General features: G+C 46.5%; 1 protein-coding gene across 3 annotated transcripts in view; it reads right to left on the reverse strand.

Annotated features, from left to right (window-relative positions):
* The window catches only part of AFF1 (ALF transcription elongation factor 1), a 67,475-nt gene extending 50,524 nt beyond the window's left edge, over positions 1–16,951 (reverse strand). For 2 of the 3 annotated variants that reach the window (XM_066318106.1, XM_066318105.1), the window contains exon 1: positions 16,749–16,949. In XM_066318106.1, the coding sequence (XP_066174203.1) occupies positions 16,749–16,765 (17 nt within the window). In that variant the 5' untranslated portion in view covers positions 16,766–16,949. Of the gene's footprint in view, positions 1–16,748 lie in introns of all 3 variants that reach the window. The other variant, XM_066318104.1, reaches the window with a different exon arrangement.
* Between the last annotated feature and the right edge of the window lie 933 nt (positions 16,952–17,884).

Consider the following 17,884-nt stretch of genomic DNA (forward strand, 5'->3'; position numbering starts at 1 on the left):
ATTTTAAGAGTCCTCTCATAGCCGACACCAGGCAGCCTTGATTGCGGTGACCCAACCGTGACAAGGCTGAGCTTCCATGTGAGCAGCTTTTGCAGGCAAGAGGAGCCCATCCATGCTCCTTCTCGCCTCATCAGCATGGATCAAAAAGTCAGCTTTGTCAGGATACAGATAAGACAGTGGCCCAAATGTGTTTACTTTGCAGAGGTGACAGTGAATAATAAGTTACTCTAAACTTCACTCTCTGTATCAAAATGAGAGGCTTCACTTTGCCTCTAACTCATCTACACTGCTCTGTTGCACAGCTGAGCAAACATTTTCACACAGCCCCAAGTGCCTCCTCCCACAGAGAGCTCTCATACCCAGGGCCAATGTGGTCAGGCTCAGCTGGTACACCCAGATCCCTCTGACAGCGTGCTACATCCTGGCTTTGTCTGAGAATCCGCTTCTATGGAGAAGCGGCATTCCCTGCTGAGCAGATCCTGCTCCAACAGAGAGGGGACTTTGACTCACCCACGATTGTCTCACAAGTGACCTTTTCCCATTTTTATGGATTTAAAAGTCAGCTGCAGTCACAAAGTCTCTCATCCACAAAATGCAAGCTGGCAGTACTCCCATTATGCCACAGGGCAAGCACAGGGACGGACGCTGGCACAGCAGGGTCACCAGCCCTGTGCCCCGGCCGCTGTTGCAGCGACTGTTCCAGCGGCACATTCCCTGCCTCTGCAGCACCTGGAGCTTGCTGCGAGCTGGATTTTTCCCCTCGATGAAAACGGAGCTAAAGCACTTGGCAACTGCCGTGAATTCAGCATGTAAACTTGAACTCCCACCTGGCCATGCCCGAGCAGCACAGTGGCAATTTGGATTAAGTCAATGTTCAGGTAGTAGGCAGGCAGCAAGAAAAATTAAGGTGAGTAGCCCCATTAGAGACTCAGCTTGACACGTTGTGCTCTTCAGCAAGATTAACAGCACCTGGCACACGTCTCACTACTTGGGAATGGACTGCCCCGCAGCATTACTGCCTCCCACAGCGTTTCCTCCTCTTGATTATCTACATGTCACTTACAATAAAAAACATCATGCATTTCTCCTGATTGTTTAGGTCAGCCTGAGACACATAAACAAATTTAACTCATTGTCTTACAAATCCCAGCTCAGGAAAACTATGTGACTGAAGTAAAATCAGTGGAAGAGTGCCAAATCTCAAGTTTTGTTAGGCCTGGCCAGATCCTCCAGCACTCTGCACTTCAGTCCCCGGTTTCAGCTGTTATCTTTAAGCCAAATCTTTCTAGCAGGGCTCTTCAAATCAGCTGCATGAGCACAGGTGCAGGACAACCACCACGTGGTGAGCAGCATCCCTTTCAGAGCATGTACATGTGTGCACAACTGGGGAGAAGGTGTTCCCCAGCGGAAACACGAAGGCAGGACAGTGATGTTTCATTAACTCGCCCACCACTAGCAAAATATCCGTGTCTCTAACGCTGACAAGGCATACTGGAATAGTCAGAAGTGATTATCAGCTGCTGCCCGAGCAATCTGAAGGCTTTCTTCAGTGAAGTGGTGCATGAAATCTCCCAGTGTACCCATCTGCCTCTGAATTTCTCATCTCAATGGCAGAAATCCAGCACCTGGGATGAACTGTTGTAGGCTTGCCTGGGGAAAATGCATAGGGTACAACCTACATTCTACCTTACACAAAACCTATCCTACCTGCTCATTTGCTTTTTGCCTTGGAATGCCTCTTTTGCTGTTCTTGCTGTTCAGTAAAATCAATATGTTTAAAGGCAGCGTTTGCAGTAGAAATGCACAAAAAGCAGACTGTAAAAATGAAATCAGGTTTCTATTTCTTTAAAGTATGCCCTGAAACAATGTCCTTTACTGGCAAACCATGAGAGATTAGGTAAAAAAGGCTTTTGCAAACTAGTACTATTTGAAATTGAGCCAAATAATTAAGGGATCAAGAAAAAGCATTTTTACCTTTAACCTTAATATCCAAGACTTATTAATTTTTTCACACAACTACAACATTTTGATTCATACATATTTCCACCTTCGTGGTTATAGGAAATTAAACCATGCTTGCTTAGATCTACCGTTTCTTCCCACCCAATATGCAAATATTTTATTCCTGGTGTTGCACAGAAGTATTCAGTCAAGCAAAGCCCAATGGTGCCCTCCAACCCAGTTACAGTTTCTCCAGCATCCTCATAAAAATGATAAGCCTTTGAAAGAACTCGCAGATAAAAGGCCTTAAGATAAAAAGCAAATTACAATGTAAAAAAAGAAAAATAACAATCCAGGTGATATCAGCTGCTAAAATTCAGAAAACTAATATTTAAGTTTCCATGTGAAATAATTTAGCAAGTTAAATCAAAGATTCAACTCTTACCATCTTTTTTACTACCTTAGTTCTTTGAGAGGATACTGAAATGCTTGCTTCATGTACAGGAAGTCAAATGCAGTAAATTTTCTATTTTGGGACTACATTAAAAATATTCCAGTGGACATGCCTTTTGTTCACTGATTTTACAGAATTTCCTAAATGCCACTAAGAATACCCCAACATTATTGTCCTCCACTACAGTAAAAAAAGAATTTCAACAAGATACACAGCTAGTAGAAGAAAACCCAAAAGGTTTAGGGAGCAGCTGCTTCATGGGTGTGCATTTTAAATCCTTTCTCACACAGCGACCATCCCTGCACATCTGGCCAAGGGAATGTCACTGGTTTTTCCCCAGGGGCCTGCTATCAGCTGACCTTGTCCATGCTCTGCCAAGCAGCTCCTGTTCCATCAGTCACTCTGCTCTGCTCCACAGGTGCCACAACACACATGTACTGCCACGTTCTCAATTCACACGCAGCTCAGCTTAGCTTGGTTCCCTTCAGCCATCCCCAAATCCCCATTTTTTAAAGACCTGACTTCATCCAGCTTGTTGTAAACGCTGTCAGACAGCTTGCAAGGGCTGGCAGAGAGACCTCTGCAGAGCCCAAGAGCCTTTCACCTCAGATTTCCTGCCCAGCCCGAAGGCTCCTCCCCTCTTCCCTCTGTGACCATCCCAGCTGAGGGCCAACACAGGCTCCTGGAGCTGACAGCTCCATGCAGCTCAAAGCCCAGCATGTAAAATGTAACATCAGCCTGAGAATTTGCTCCTTTCCCAACTGCAAACCTGAAGCTGTTTAAAGAATTAACTCCACATCAAATGCCAGCAGTGGTTTTATTTGCTGTGAGGCATATCAGAAGCAAAACCTGCAAATATGAGCATTTGAAACAGTCTCAGAAAAATGGATATGTGCAACTGCCTTCTGAATCTTTAATTCCCTGCAATCTACCAAACACAAGAGCAACTTTATAACATTTCTTGTGAAACATCCTCACTGTAAATCCTTCCCAAACAACCGAGTAAATCAAATCTAACGTGCTAAGAACAGGATAGTACTGTAACTAAATTGAGATTAAGAAAAATTAAAAAATATGAAGTAGATTAATTCTTTCATACTTTCATAAGCATTAGCAGCAAACACCATGCATGAAAGGTTTCCTATCCTTTTGAGGTTATTCACTTACATAACAGCCTGTACCAAGTAACAGGTTGGACAAGTCTTATCTGCATAGCAAGGACTACGTAGAAGGTAGAAGCATAACGAGATTAGCAATGTTTGCTGAAAAGATCTGTTTATATGCTGAAAAGCCTGTTTAAAAACCTTTCCTGCATTCTCTGCCAGCCTGATTATTCCAGAAGTATTTTCTAATTGTTTTCATCTATACACAGAAGGCCTGCTAACTTTCCTATGGTTTGTATCTGTTTTTCAATTTATGAAGAGGTGCACACGCTCTGTAGCCGACTACCTCTCTGTGCTGGGGTTTCAAACTGCAATCGAATCACCAGCCTGAACAAAGCATCTCATTGTCATTCGAAAGAACTTGGCAAGTGTTCAATCTAAGCAAGAGCAATAATCCATGACAGGGTGCATTAGGCAGGTACTGATGCATGCCTAATGCACTCTGCAAAGCATATACCCCTCCAAAATACACTCTGAAGTATCTTATCTTTCCTTTTTCCTGCTTTTTAAGAATATTTACATAAGCTGTTACTTTTAGCAACTACGAAAAGCTATCCCTTTGAAGAATAACACTAAAATGGATAGAAATACTTTCCCCCTTTGATTCTGTACACAATTATTCAACATCTTTCTGACTTCCAAATTAAAAACCAAAAAAACCCAAAACAAAACAAGGGGAAAAAAAAAGAAAATAAAATAAACCAAAACAAGCACAAACGACATTTTCACCACATCATCTGCACCCCTGTCTAAAAGGCACCTATTTTCTTTTGGTCCTGGAAGCAGGCAAGTGCTCAGCTCCACCATCATTAGGCACACTTGCGTGCAGGCAGTGGGAACATCACCCTCTGGCTCGCACCAAAAGCAACAGCCAGCTCCCGTTCCCACGGGACAGCAGCACGGCTTTGGCAGTGCCGAGGCCACTGCAAACACTGGAAATCTCTGAGCCGCCTGGTGCGAGCCTGGTCCTGGCTCTGCATCTGTGTGCACCGGGCATGTCCCAGGCGTGCCAAGAAAGGCTGGAGTAGCGCAGGGGCTTCTGCAGGAAGGCGAGGTGAGGCGTCCTTGCCTAAGGCAGCACCGAGAATCCAGGCACTAAATCCCGGGAAAGGGCAGTGCAGGTGGGAACAAGCAAGGCCGATTTCAATGCACTTTCCTCGCCTCGCTGAGCAGCATGTGCTCCTGGATAACATGTTCCCCGCTCACCATGCCCTGTTCTGGAGAACACACAGCTGCACACCAAATCAACAGCCAGCTCAATACCCAGCTAAGAGTTCTTTCACCTGCTGCTGCCTAAACTAGATGAGATAGCTGAAGGATGGACAGAGTATCTGTAAGGACTAATGTATCTTGAAAGGCTTGCAGCAATACCAAAAAATAATCATGTCAACATGCCTCTGAGCATATCTCCTTGGCCGCTTCAAAATGTGAGGTATATTTTTTGTGGACCACGTAACACAGCAAACCCCATGATTTTCACAGAGAGGCAGAGGGACAATGCATTTTCTAGCTGAAATAGCAAACTGCTACATAGCAGGAGTTATCTGCCAATAATTGGGCAATGTGCTGATTAATACTTTTTCTGGGTTGCCTAAGGACACTGCATGCATGAGTATCTCGCCACTATCAATTAATCACTCTTTGTGCTTTTATCCTGGTAGAATTTACATGTTGCATACAGTGAATACCCTGAATGAGGCAATTTCTACCTCCAAAAGCACTTACTATTGTTGGTTTATTTGCCCTGCTTAGCCCGGTGCTCAGATTGGCAATAAATCATCATTCTTAGCAGCTGAAGTGTTTAGTGTCTTTCATCCAATATTCTTTCCTACTCGCTGCTCCCCCTGGAAGTACAGTAATCATGTGCTGAATAGTCATTTACAGCACTGCAATTAAGAGATTATTCCATTAGGCTTTGTATTTCTATCCGGTTTTATGTTTCCATTAAAAGCACTTTGTTAAACAATTGAGCAAACAACTTAATGCAACAGCAGGAGCCTCATGAGCTGATGCCTGTCAGGCAGAGCCCCGGTAAAGCAGCCCAGGATAGGCAGGAGGTGCTCCTGGGTCCACAGAGAGACCTTCCTCTTAGACAGGATCCCAAAACCAGGGAGAGGATGGGTAGTGTGACTGCAGATGGGCCAGTGTGGTGTAAGCAATCAAGGAGTGACTTCTGCCAAGAGATTGGGTGAAACTGGGGAAGAGTCACTGGCTGGACACCTGTGAGCGAGTGCATTCCTCTGTAAACACATAATCATTCCTTGTGCCTCTAAGAGCAGAGCAAAAACTGTCAAGGAAGTTCTACTTCCATAAAAACTGACCACCTCTTTAAGGAGCAAAACCTGGCAGCTGAAGGAAGTCACATTTGCCCGGGCAATGATTGTGGTGATTTCACACCAGGCTTGTGACCAAGGCTGGAAAATCACACCAAAGTGCCTCAGAAATACAGGTGAGGAGTTTCACCAGGCATATCCAGCATTCTGTCCACTCAGTGGTGACTGAGAGCAGTTTCCAGGGAATACGTCACCTTCTCTGATAATGCCCTTCAAGCCTCTGCCCTTACCGAGTATTTTCTCAGCAACAGCCAATAAGTTCCTGTCCTCAACACCACGGTGGCAACAGACTTGGAAGGAGAATGATTCAGCACTGCCTTTCCCCGGGGTTCCTCATCCCTGCCCTCCCACGCACGTTCCCAACAATACTCACTCCCTGCCCTCGGGATGAGGCAGGAGGTCTGTGCTTTGCTCACCCAGGGACAGAGCAGACGCCCTACAGTAACCACTGCACCGAGCTCCTGGAGAAGGTTTTACATCCTTACATGCAGGGTGCTGGACTTTTCCTCACTCCCTGTTTGCCCAGAGCTACATCCAGTGCAGAGCACAGGAAGCCCCTTGAACAACCTGCATCCAAGCAGACAGCTTCCTGCATCATCACAGGGATGCACTGACTCAGGATTGCTTCATCTCCCTCTACTCCCTCCCTGGCCCCGAAATTCATTGATGAAACATCCACAAACAGAATGAATAACACCCCCAAGAGCAGCTAACACCTCACAAAACCCAGGTAACATCCAGCCAAATCATCTGTAGAAAGTTAGGTATTTTCAAGAAAATACAAGTTGATCATAGTAATTTGGAACCACAGATTAACATCCTCCACACACACTTTTTAACACATTTGGTAACTTTTCCATCTTTCCCAATTGCTGGTTACCACAGTGACTGCAAGAGAGTAAAATTCTGCAAAGCAAAACTTGCCATAAGTATTTCTCAGAGTCACTTGAAAAAAGGGAGTAAGGACAGAGTCACCCTATTTACGCATTTTTCTAATCCTCATGAAACTTTTATAAATCCTCAGAACAGCTCTTAGAATCCTTCCCAACTAGCAAATTGTGCCTTAACTCCCCATTTTTTCACTTAATACCCTGCTTAGAATTGTACTAAGGCATACAACAGAGAAAGAACACAGGAAATTATAAGGTTAATATCCCTGTCTCTTTCCTACATCTCTTTTTCTGTCATTCCTCACGCTGTGAATCAGGAATCCATTTTGAGCACTTGCTCATACACATGCAAAACCCATTCTCTGTGTAAAAGCTCCAGGTCAAGAATTCATTTTGAGCATAAGCTCAAGCAGAGCTCTTTACCAGGAACACCCTTTTGAAGTGGACTTGAACACTTAAAAGCCAAAGGAAACTAGAAAATTAGATACTGGCAAAAGTTCCTCTTTTCACTGAAGTACAACATTGCCTTATAATACACAGTTTAAGTCTCTCAAAAGACATGGAACCCAGTGTACAAGCTGAAGGCTACCATTTGGCCCCAGATGAGGAGAGCACAGAAGAACCCAGAGGATCCAATAAAATTTAGAGCAGCAGCTGTCACAACACCTTGAGTGTTCACCCTGCTGAGCCCCGGCACATCAATTCTCACCACTGCCTCAGCTTTCAGCACACCCTTGGCCAGCTGAACTCACACAAACCGTTTCAGTCCTCCTCTGGTTTCCTACTTTCCACTGAACCTTTGCTGTGTGTAAGCAGGATCCTAGATCTGTATCTAGTCAGTGCCTGCGCCTCCCTTGCACTCCTATCTTATTTGCACTCACCCACGCGAAACAGAAGAGGAAGGGGTGAAAGAATAGTTCAAGGGCCTTCTAAGAAAACTGCATGGCTTAATTAAAGACCTTTTAAATGCATCTTATTAACCTCAGCAACTGCTACTGGTTGTTCAGACCTGCCCCTCTCTAGGGGAAAGAAAGAAATATTGAACAAGTAAAACCAAATCATTATTCACTTGGCAGATTACTGTACACAAACAGCCTTTCAAGTTGTTACATTCAAGTAAACACAGCTTACATCAATATCATCTGTACTTTTCCATCATTAGGCTGTGAGGGAGGAGGATGGCCCATTTTCAAGGAAGCAATTTTTACAAAAGGAAACCATTAACTTGATATTTAATCGATGCAAAAGGAACAGGGAAGTGAAGAAGAAATTGCCCAGAAGATGGGGTTGGGACACAAAAAGAAGAGTTTTCTTCAGAATACCTTCTTTCATACAGCATTTCTATTACACATTTTCAAGGGGACGGGGGAGGGAGATATTTTCAAACATGACTTCAATGTTTTCTCCTGTTATAGTTGAAAACAGGACCTTTTCTCCTATTTTCTACTGTATTGACTAGCACAAATGACTGCCAAATCAAAAGGTGACAGGAATAAGCACTGTTAAGGGAGCTGAGTGGAAACAGTACTGAACACAAGCTCCATACACGTCTCTTTAAAACTAAGTACAGCACAGACACCAAAGTCAGTTCTAGGTAAGAACTGAACTGAAACCACTGCATTTGGCCAGTGTTCAGCCAAAAGGACAGAACGTCAACTAAATGTTCCTTGGATTTAAAAATTAACCCAGACTGCATCTGGCTTTAGGAGCATTACAGGATGGGGTGTGTACGGTTGTTTTTTTCTTTGATTTGGGGTGTTTCGGTGGGGTTTGTTTAGTACACACACTTTCTCAGTTTTCACAATAAATTCTCTCACACAAGTTGTTGAAATAGCAATACATCAACACAGACCATTACAGTTGCCAAACCAGATCCCAAGAACGTTTTGGTTGCAACTACCAGATTATGCAATAATTACAAACTGTTTTTATTTATTCAAGAATTATAAAATGGAGGTTCTGGCTGTGGAACACAGTGCTATGCTACATCAGCCATCTATACTGCAAGAGGAAGAAACAGCAATAAAGGTTCCTTGCACATAAATTCAGTCTGTCCCTCCAAACATGCAGGAAAAAGAGATGTGTAGTGAGAGAAACTTATTTACTATAGGTCAGTTCATCTGGTTTACTTAACTGCCTTGGAAAAAAAAACACCCTTTCCAAATCATTGGGAACCAGACTGATTCACATGTTTAAGTAATGGAAGAACCAGCTTGGGAGCCAAGTTTTAATGTTATCACTTTCTGCAGACCGACAGTGTCATCCATCTGTTTTACTCCACTGTGGTCCTACTTGTGCAGAGCTGCACTGTCAGTGCACCATGGCACCAAACAGCAGCAGTACCCATCATCACATGCTCAGGCAGGTACAGAAACTCCACTTTGGGGCCAAAACCAAGGCTGAAGTTACCCCATCTGCCCACTAGGAGTTTGGAACTGGTTTGGAAGGAGAAGGGAACAACAGCAAAGTTAAAGGCATCCTCAGAGAGAAGTTCTAGACTGAAGCTGCTAATGTTTTTTCTTCTCCAGTCCTAGGCTAAACTCTTCATTTTTACTACAAATAAACAGAGAACTGCAAGGGAAAGCTTTGTGCCACTTCACTCCCTAAATGACCAAGCCTTTTTTCATATGTAAAACACTGAGTTACTGAATTTTTCCAAGTCAGCCGATTTAGGAAGTTATTTTGGTCTATTGTTCTCAATTCCTCATCATACAAGTCAACTTCTTTTCCTGCAGGACGCAATGGCAAAAGTACCCCACGTCTTTGAATAATAGATCTCGTTATTACAGTGTTTCTAAAAGCAGATTAGAACTCCTCAAAGAACAGCACATTATTTTAACTAATTTTCTCTCTCCCCAGTATGGGTGGTTACAGGGAATTTTCTGATGCTCTAGACCAATAGTTTTTTACCCCTGTAGTGTATTACACCGAGCCAGGCATTCCATCTACAGAGGACCACAACCCAGCTAAGCAAAGAGAGCCTATTATTAGTTTGCTGAAGCCAGTCCATGTAAAATGGATAGGGGTTTGCACACAGATAAAGATCACCTACGGGGTTCCAAAACCTCGGCAAAGTGATCACATTTCCTTTAAATATTAAGGCACTTGTTCATCTTGCTTCCAGAACGAAAGTTGCAGAATATCATGTGTTAAATCAGAAAGGAAAAATCAAACCAGTGACCAATCAAAAGTTAACTGCTGGACAAAGCTGACTACTCTGCTACAAGGGAGCTGCAGGGTCTCAGCAAAGAAGGGAGACATAGTGGTCCAAAAGAACTCTTTGGCCAGTACGGGTTACACCCACCATCCCACAGCCATCCTCCCAGAAAAAGCAGCCTTCTTCACCAGTATCATGGAGTTCACACTTGGGCCAGCACAGTTATCTCACCTCTGCAGAGTATTTGTTGTCTTTTAGCTATGCCAGCACTTCTCACATTAAAAAAGGCCTGCAGTGACAGACAGACATGGCAGCTTCCAGGTAGTGGCAATTCTAAGGGAGACTTCTAAAAAATCTAAGCAAAGCTCCCTGCTCTGCAGCACAGAGGGATAGATCAAGCTCTCTTTCTGTGAGCACGTGTTATTTTCATAAAGCTATGAAGAAATAGGTCTCTAGACTGACAGCCTGTTCTCAGCAGAGTCACAGGTTTACTGACATCAAGAAAACAACTTTTCCTAGAACAGCTTGTTCTGCCGAGGGCTGTGGGGACAGGGAAAAGAGAAGCATGTCACCAAAGCACTTCTAAACTGCCAGTATATTCCCTGCCTTCAGATTAGGATGATTTTTCCAAAATAGCCTACAGGGGGGGAGAGGATTGTTGAGAAATAGCTGCATACCAGTGACGAGGGAGAGTTTCTGAGCTGTGCTTGAAAAGATGAATTATCCCAGTAATGTATTTTTAAGCAAAACCTTGCAAACTGCTTTTGGGGTTTTTTGTTCTTCTGCAATTTATCACGTCTCAAATTCTCCAGAGGTGTAAATATCCTTTATTGCTCCACATTTTAATAATTCCTTTCCATTGCAGACGCCAGCAGACACCTGTATTTCCAAATGCAGTGCCCACAGCTCAGCTCAGGGAGGAGGCACGTGCACTGGAGCACTCTCACACACCTCACATGCACACAGCACCTGCTAAACACCACCGTGCCACAAAGGAGCTGATCATCCACTGCTGAATACATCGCTTGCTGCTTACAGCTCATACACTATTTGGCATTCTAAGAAGCAAAGATGCATGGAATAAAAATACTACCGTATGTTTGAGAGTTTCCTCTTGTTTCTGTTTAAAAAGGGCTACTTCTTACTCATGTTTTGGTTGAACTGGTAAAAGAAGTGTTTTTGTTGTTTGTCATTATTTGAGTTTTTTGTGGTTGGTTTTTGTTGCTCTTTTTTTTTTTTATTATTTGCAAGTACAAAAATGAAACCCACAGTTCTTGCAGTCTTGAAAATGAGTTTTACTGTTGTCTCTGAGGTTAAACATTAACAATTTGCTTGTTGAACTTTCTCTAAAAATTACAGCAGGGACATAATTTTCTCTCAACCTGATGGCAACATTGCAAAAACAACAGTAAAGGAAAACTTTAGGTTGCTAGTATAATAAACACTCAGAAAACTGAAAATGACAATTCTACAAACAATATCTAAGCCTAAACTAATCCAGAAGACAAACATCTTCGTGAAGCACTTGTTTCCTAATCAAGTGTGCCCAGATACCTCAGCTTGACAATTCTGAAGCATTAACAGGAGCAGAGCAACTCCTCAAATGCAATTTTGTGCCCACACACCTGCTCTTTCTCCTCGTTTGCCACCCCCCCCCATTCCCGTACGTGAATAAGGAAGCTAAAGAAATGCACTTTTTAAAAAGCCATGCAGTTCAATAAAGTGATCAACAACTTCTGCACCTCAGCAGCAAAAGGGCTGGGGACTGGCTCTGCACACAGCAGCCATCACAGCTGAGAGGGAAGACGGGCTGCAAGAACTCTACCTCTCACCACTTTCCACAGCTGCTTGATTCTGTGACTGATAGAGAACTCAGCTTCCCTTCCCTGAATTGTCTATGGATACGCAACCGTGGAGAATCTCCTAGCACACGCAGCAGCTCTTGTCAGTACCCCACACAAGCATTCTGCTGGAGAGGCAGCCCTTTTCTTAATCTACATATGGTAACACCTCGTTTGGGAGTGATAATTGCCCCAGGCAGTCCCACACTCTTCTCTTTTTTATCATGGACACAGATGAACTGCAGCAGCCAAAATGGCAAAACATAAAATAGCCAGTACATTTTCCACTATAACGTACCACAGGGGGAAAAAAAATTCTCCCGGCTGTGCTCAAGACTGAACAGGAAAAGTACTTTCTCTCTCTCTATTTTTTTTTTTTTTTGAGACTCATGCAACTCTATAGTAACTCTTTTGTCATGTCAGGTGAGCAAACCAGCCTCTGCACTCCCAACCACTCAGCACCAAACCCAGTGCCCTGCACTCTGTGGAGAACTCTTCCTCACTTCACCTCTTGGAAAACAATGTCATTGTAGCATTCCCGCATAACTTTAAGGAGACACCTTTTCTATTATATTTTCAAGGCATTTAAAAGCTGCATGCATCGTTCACTATGGCTCCTCTCAGCAGAAAAGTGAGGAGAATTTATGCACCTCATTAAAATCTTGTTTCCTGCTCTTCATGCTGCATCTTGCAGTTGTACTAACAAGTGATTTTCTCATAAAAAGCTGTGAGAAGAGGCCCCTCTGTATAACACAGATTCAGACACAGGAAAATGACATGACCTAAGGAAACATTCCCTTGTACACCAGCTCAAGTATGCCATGACAATTCCACTTCAAAGTTTTCAGTGGCCTATTGCAAGCTGGAATACTCACTGCTAAAAAAACCCCAAACCAACCTGAAAAATCCACGTCCCTGTGAGAGAAAATCTCTTTCTTCTGTGTGGGAGCATTTCAGCTGCAGATCTGCCTCAGAGCAACTCCACACTCAGAAAGTCCAGGCAATAAGGAACTGCAAACTGAAAATCCCCAGCAGCCCACAAAACATGCCATACATCATCCAGACATCTGGTTCTGGAGAAAACAGGTTTGTATTTCTAGGCAGAGCTAGTAGCAAGCAAAACCAATGGGGTTTCATGGGATGTTTTAGGTTTCAGTAGACAAGTAAACTCCAACAAGATATTGTTTCAGCCCTTCTTGACCTTCCCCAGCTGACTGGAAACCAGCATCACCAATAGTGGCATTTGCCTGTATCAACAGGAACCCTGAAGCAAACAAATCATGAAAAGTGTCTTTACATCTGCCTCTACATTTCATATTACACGTGAAATATTTCTGTGAAATGACATGGAATGAACTAAAACTGCATCATTCAACGTAGCTTCTCCTCAGGGAAAGGCCTCAGCGTTACTCCCTTTAGAATTTAGTGTGTTTAAATATAGATAGGGCCACATTTTATTTCTGCACAGCATCACCATTTCTACCAAAATGGGCAGTACAGCCTCCTCTCAAGACTCTCCTGGGTTTAGTTGGTACAACTTGGTTTTAGGGGCGGAAACAGAGGGCATCCCAGGCTGCTGTCCATCATTTCCCTTCCCCGCAGGGCTGACTCAGGAGAAAGAGCAAGATGAACCCAGCAGGGATGACAGCACAACACTCAGGTTTCACGTTGCTCTGACTGTGTACTGTATTCACCTCTGCATAAAGATCGGGAAATTGCATTCATTCTGCACACCAGAAATGATGCTAACCATGACTACCCTGAAAAGCAAGTTTTCTATAAAAGACAAGCCGAAATTCTTAGCATCCAAAGCAACAAAGTATTTTGCTTATCCTCCTACCGTAAGTAAGTGTAACCGACAGCATCGACAACTTAAAATGACCTCAAGCAGCCTGAGAAAAGCAGCCTGCATCTTAAAAAAAAAGAGGCAGATATTCTAAAGATCCTCAGCTTGCAACTGCTGCAGTAGAGCAGATATTTTAATGAAGAAAGAAGGAGAAGAGATGGGCTCTGACAGTCTGTCCCACACTCCTCCCAAGGGTCTTGCTGTATTCCCAGAGCAGCTGAACGGCACATGATGAACATCACACCACACTCGACAAGAAACTAAATTTGTCCTTATTCAGATCAGCTCTGCTTCTGCTCACAAGTTCCTGAACATACCATAAAAACCTGACACAAGCCCTGTTGCCTGGGGACACCACAGGCGTCAGATCATCCGTGCACTCCAGAAGCGAGAGCATAGAAAGCTACAGCTGCAAACCCACGGCTCAGTGAGCAACTTAAAAACCCCCCACAAGCCTACATTATACACAAAACAACGCTAACTGGAGGAGGGTTTCTCCACCTAATAGCTCCAGATGGAAGCTACTTGCAGCTAATAAGAGAAGTTGATCATTCTCAAACAGCTGAAACTAAATCGTGCCCAACTCACCCTGCAACCATTTCTTAAGATCGTGATTTTAAAGAATGCTGTGGCACTATTAGCACAGCAGTTCCTCAATTATCACTACTACAGTTTTTAAAATGCTAAGGAGCAGCAACAGGCAGGTTTCATCACCTCTTTTTCCTTACCCTTCCACCTTTCAAAAGTGTGAAGCCCAAATGCTAGGTGAGCTGCTGAGGATCACAGCACTGAAGCTGAAGAAAGTATGCTGGATTTTCTTGTTTCCAAACAAGCATCCTCGCCTATGTCACATCACTTCCACTAGCTAAAGCAAACAGCATGTGAGAAATAGAAAACGTGAGCAGATGGAGGAGTGCCTGAAGGCCTTGTAAGAGTGATACACAAACCACTACGGTGCTCGGTATCACACCACCTCATCAGTAATTTACTGAGCTTGCAAAAATTGCCTGTATTTTTTGCAAAACACAAATAAACACAGAAAGCTCACCCGTTTCTTTTGTCAGCTACCTTGCAGAGTAAACCCTCTGACATGTTTTGGCAAAATGAATTCTGAAGACACGTGCCTTCTCAGTCCCATGCAGTAGAGTTCTAATTATTTACTGCGAATATTAATTCATCCTTTAGTGTTGAATAAAAGCTTCCACACACCCACAAAGCACCTTTTTTTTTTTTTTTTTTTTTTTTTTTTTTTTTTTTTTTTTTTTTTTTTTAAATGGGATGGATACCTCCGGAGATCAATGCCACTGAAACAGAAATACCACAGGCACTCCTCTGGCAAATGCAACCTCTCTCCTACAGACTCATTTCTGCTGCTCATATGCACTCCTACGCTCTTTAAGTATCTTAAAACAAGCAATAATCAGAGATCTTAACACTGATCTTCAGGCATACAGAGTAACCTCTGTACTCGCTGTGCTGAAATGCTCTGACGCAGTTTTACAGCTCAAGCACCTCACAGCAGCCTGACAAAAGGCACAGGATGGAGAAGGAAGGGAGGTACAGAACGGCAGGTTCATGTCTTGTCCCCATGCCTGTCTCAGGTAGCAGGTGTGGGCCACGGTCCTTCCACCTGCCCTGCAGAATTCCCAGCCCGTGGACGTTTTTCCCCCCGTCACTCTGAGCCACTCAGCGTGTAACACTCGGTTCTCTGCGCCGTTCACCTCAGGGGTCAGGGATGTGGCTCACTGGCCCCAGTGCCAGCTCTGCCCTTCCTCGGCCCGCTGGCTGAAGCTGGGGGCTACTGCTGGGACCCGGCTCCCACGTGGCCTCCTGCCACCCAGCAGAATGGTCGTGCGACCTCTGAGACATCAGACATGTCCCTGGCCTTGGAGCCAAGCCAAGCTCCAGGGCCAGCCAGCATCCCTAGGATTTATGCTGCATCCAGCATGCGGTCCTATTACAGCAACGCTGATAATGCAGGCCAGTAAATCATGCAGAAGGATCATACAAAGGAAAAAAAGATGCTAGAAACCAAATCTTTACCTTTTTCTTAAGTACTCTCTATGTAAAATACTCCCAGTATGGGGAGAGTAGGCCGTAGAAGCTGGGGAAAAGCTCAGCTGTTAACCAAGCAATCTTCCCCTGCTTCCTCCCCAAACCTCAGGGCTCTGTCCTTCTCCAGTTTGTAATTTAAAGCCAGCTCTTGGCTTCAAACCTGCAGAAAAGCACCACTCTGAAAATCCACCGTGAGTGCCAAACTTATATGTAGGATATACCACCATTTTAATTTTCTTTCTCCTGCCTGCAGCAAAGGGGAGCAGCATGACTGTTCGGTGTGGGACTAAAGAACAAAAAGGAATTTTTCTTTTTGCCATTTCTGAAATGCCCATTATGGCATCGTAAACTCTAAAAGGCATTTAACAGGTACTTTAAATAGCGCTGCTCCATCAAGTACTACTGCTTAAGAAAAGCTGCCTCCCCCATGCTGAGTGTGAAATTTACTTTAGGCAGGACACTCCCCCAACTCCCTCGAGAGCAGGCAAAACGCTGCTTCTCTAAAACCGCAGCTAAAAAGTATTTAGCCAAGATCCGTGTTTTCGCTCGAATTTTTCTCCCTGACAGCAACTAAGTAACTCGTTTCCGTACTCCTCTCTGTTGTAACCATTTTCTGTGCCCGTAGCCATCCAGCAGAGTAACCTGCTCGCCCTCCCACCATGGCTCGGCTCCCCAACACTGTGTGAGCACTGACAGAAACTGCTCACCGCCGGACAGAAACACACAGACGCGAGACAGCTCTGGAGGGGAGAACAGAACCAATTTCAAAAAGCTTTCCAACAGACAAGTCTACCGGGGGAAAAGGAAATTAGTTTCAGGGAGCTTTTAACTTGTTGGACTGGGAGAGATTTGACGGGGAGCAATTAAGACCCTGTTTTTCCTGCTGGAAGAAAGTTTACGCTGGGAAGAGGGAGCGGGCACTTCGGCGAACAAAACACAGGGACAAAACCTAGCCGGGGCTCGGGGTAAAACCCCGCAGCCCACTGAGCCTGAGCAGGAGCCAGGGCATCACAAACCCAGCTCGCAGTGAGATGCACCGGGCGCGACCAAAGTTATTTAGTGCCGTACCTCGACTGGGCAGCCATCGCGGGGTTATCCTGCCAAGCGTCCTCTATCCATGAGCTCCGTCCGCAGCTCTCCAGGCTCTACCCCTCGCTTAAAGCCCGCCGTCCCATGTGCCGGCCGCCTCCCCGCCGGTGCCGCCGCGCCGCGGCTCCCCCCGCCCGGGCGGCCGGCGCAGGGCTGGGGCTCGCTCATTTTGATCGACATCCGGGCGCCCGGCCCTCCCCCGGCCGCCGGCAGGGAGGGGGGCCCGCCCGGCCGCGGCGGACGGCCCCGCTCCGGCCCTCAGCCCGAGAGGCGGGCTGCCGCCGTCCGCCGGGGCCACGGCCCCGCTCGGTGTCCCCGCGGTGCCCGGGGCGGCGGGAGCTGCGGCAGCGCGGGCCCCGCTCCCGCCCCGCGGCCGCCTCCCCCTGCCCGGCCGAGCGCTCGTGGTACGGCCCGGCCGCGGCCCGGGCGGGCGGCGGGAGCGCTGTGCCCGGCCTGAGGGGCTGTGCCCGGCCCGAGGGGCTGTGCCCGGCCCGAGGGGCTGTGCCCGGCCCGGCCTGAGGCGCTGTGCCTGGCCTGAGGCGCTGTGCCCTGCCTGAGGCGCTGTGCCCGGCCTGAGGCGCTGTGCCCGGCCCGAGGGGCTGTGCCCGGCCTGAGGGGCTGTGCCCGGCCTGAGGGGCTGTGCCCGGCCTGAGGGGCTGTGCCCGGCCTGAGGGGCTGTGCCCGGCTCGGCCTGAGGCGCTGTGCCCGGCTCGGCCTGAGGCGCTGTGCCCGGCCCGAGGGGCTGTGCCCGGCCCGAGGCGCTGTGCCCGGCCCGAGGCGCTGTGCCCGGCCCGAGGGGCTGTGCCCGGCCCGAGGGGCTGTGCCCGGCCTGAGGCGCTGTGCCCGGCCCGAGGGGCTGTGCCCGGCCTGAGGGGCTGTGCCCGGCCCGGCCTGAGGCGCTGTGCCCTGCCTGAGGCGCTGTGCCCGGCCTGAGGGGCTGTGCCCGGCCCGAGGGGCTGTGCCCGGCCTGAGGGGCTGTGCCCGGCCCGGCCTGAGGCGCTGTGCCCTGCCTGAGGCGCTGTGCCCGGCCCGGCCTGAGGCGCTGTGCCCTGCCTGAGGCGCTGTGCCCGGCCCGGCCTGAGGCGCTGTGCCCGGCCCGGCCTGAGGCGCTGTGC

Source organism: Sylvia atricapilla, chromosome 4 (assembly GCF_009819655.1).
Source record: "Sylvia atricapilla isolate bSylAtr1 chromosome 4, bSylAtr1.pri, whole genome shotgun sequence".
NCBI classification, from domain to species: Eukaryota; Metazoa; Chordata; class Aves; order Passeriformes; family Sylviidae; genus Sylvia; species Sylvia atricapilla.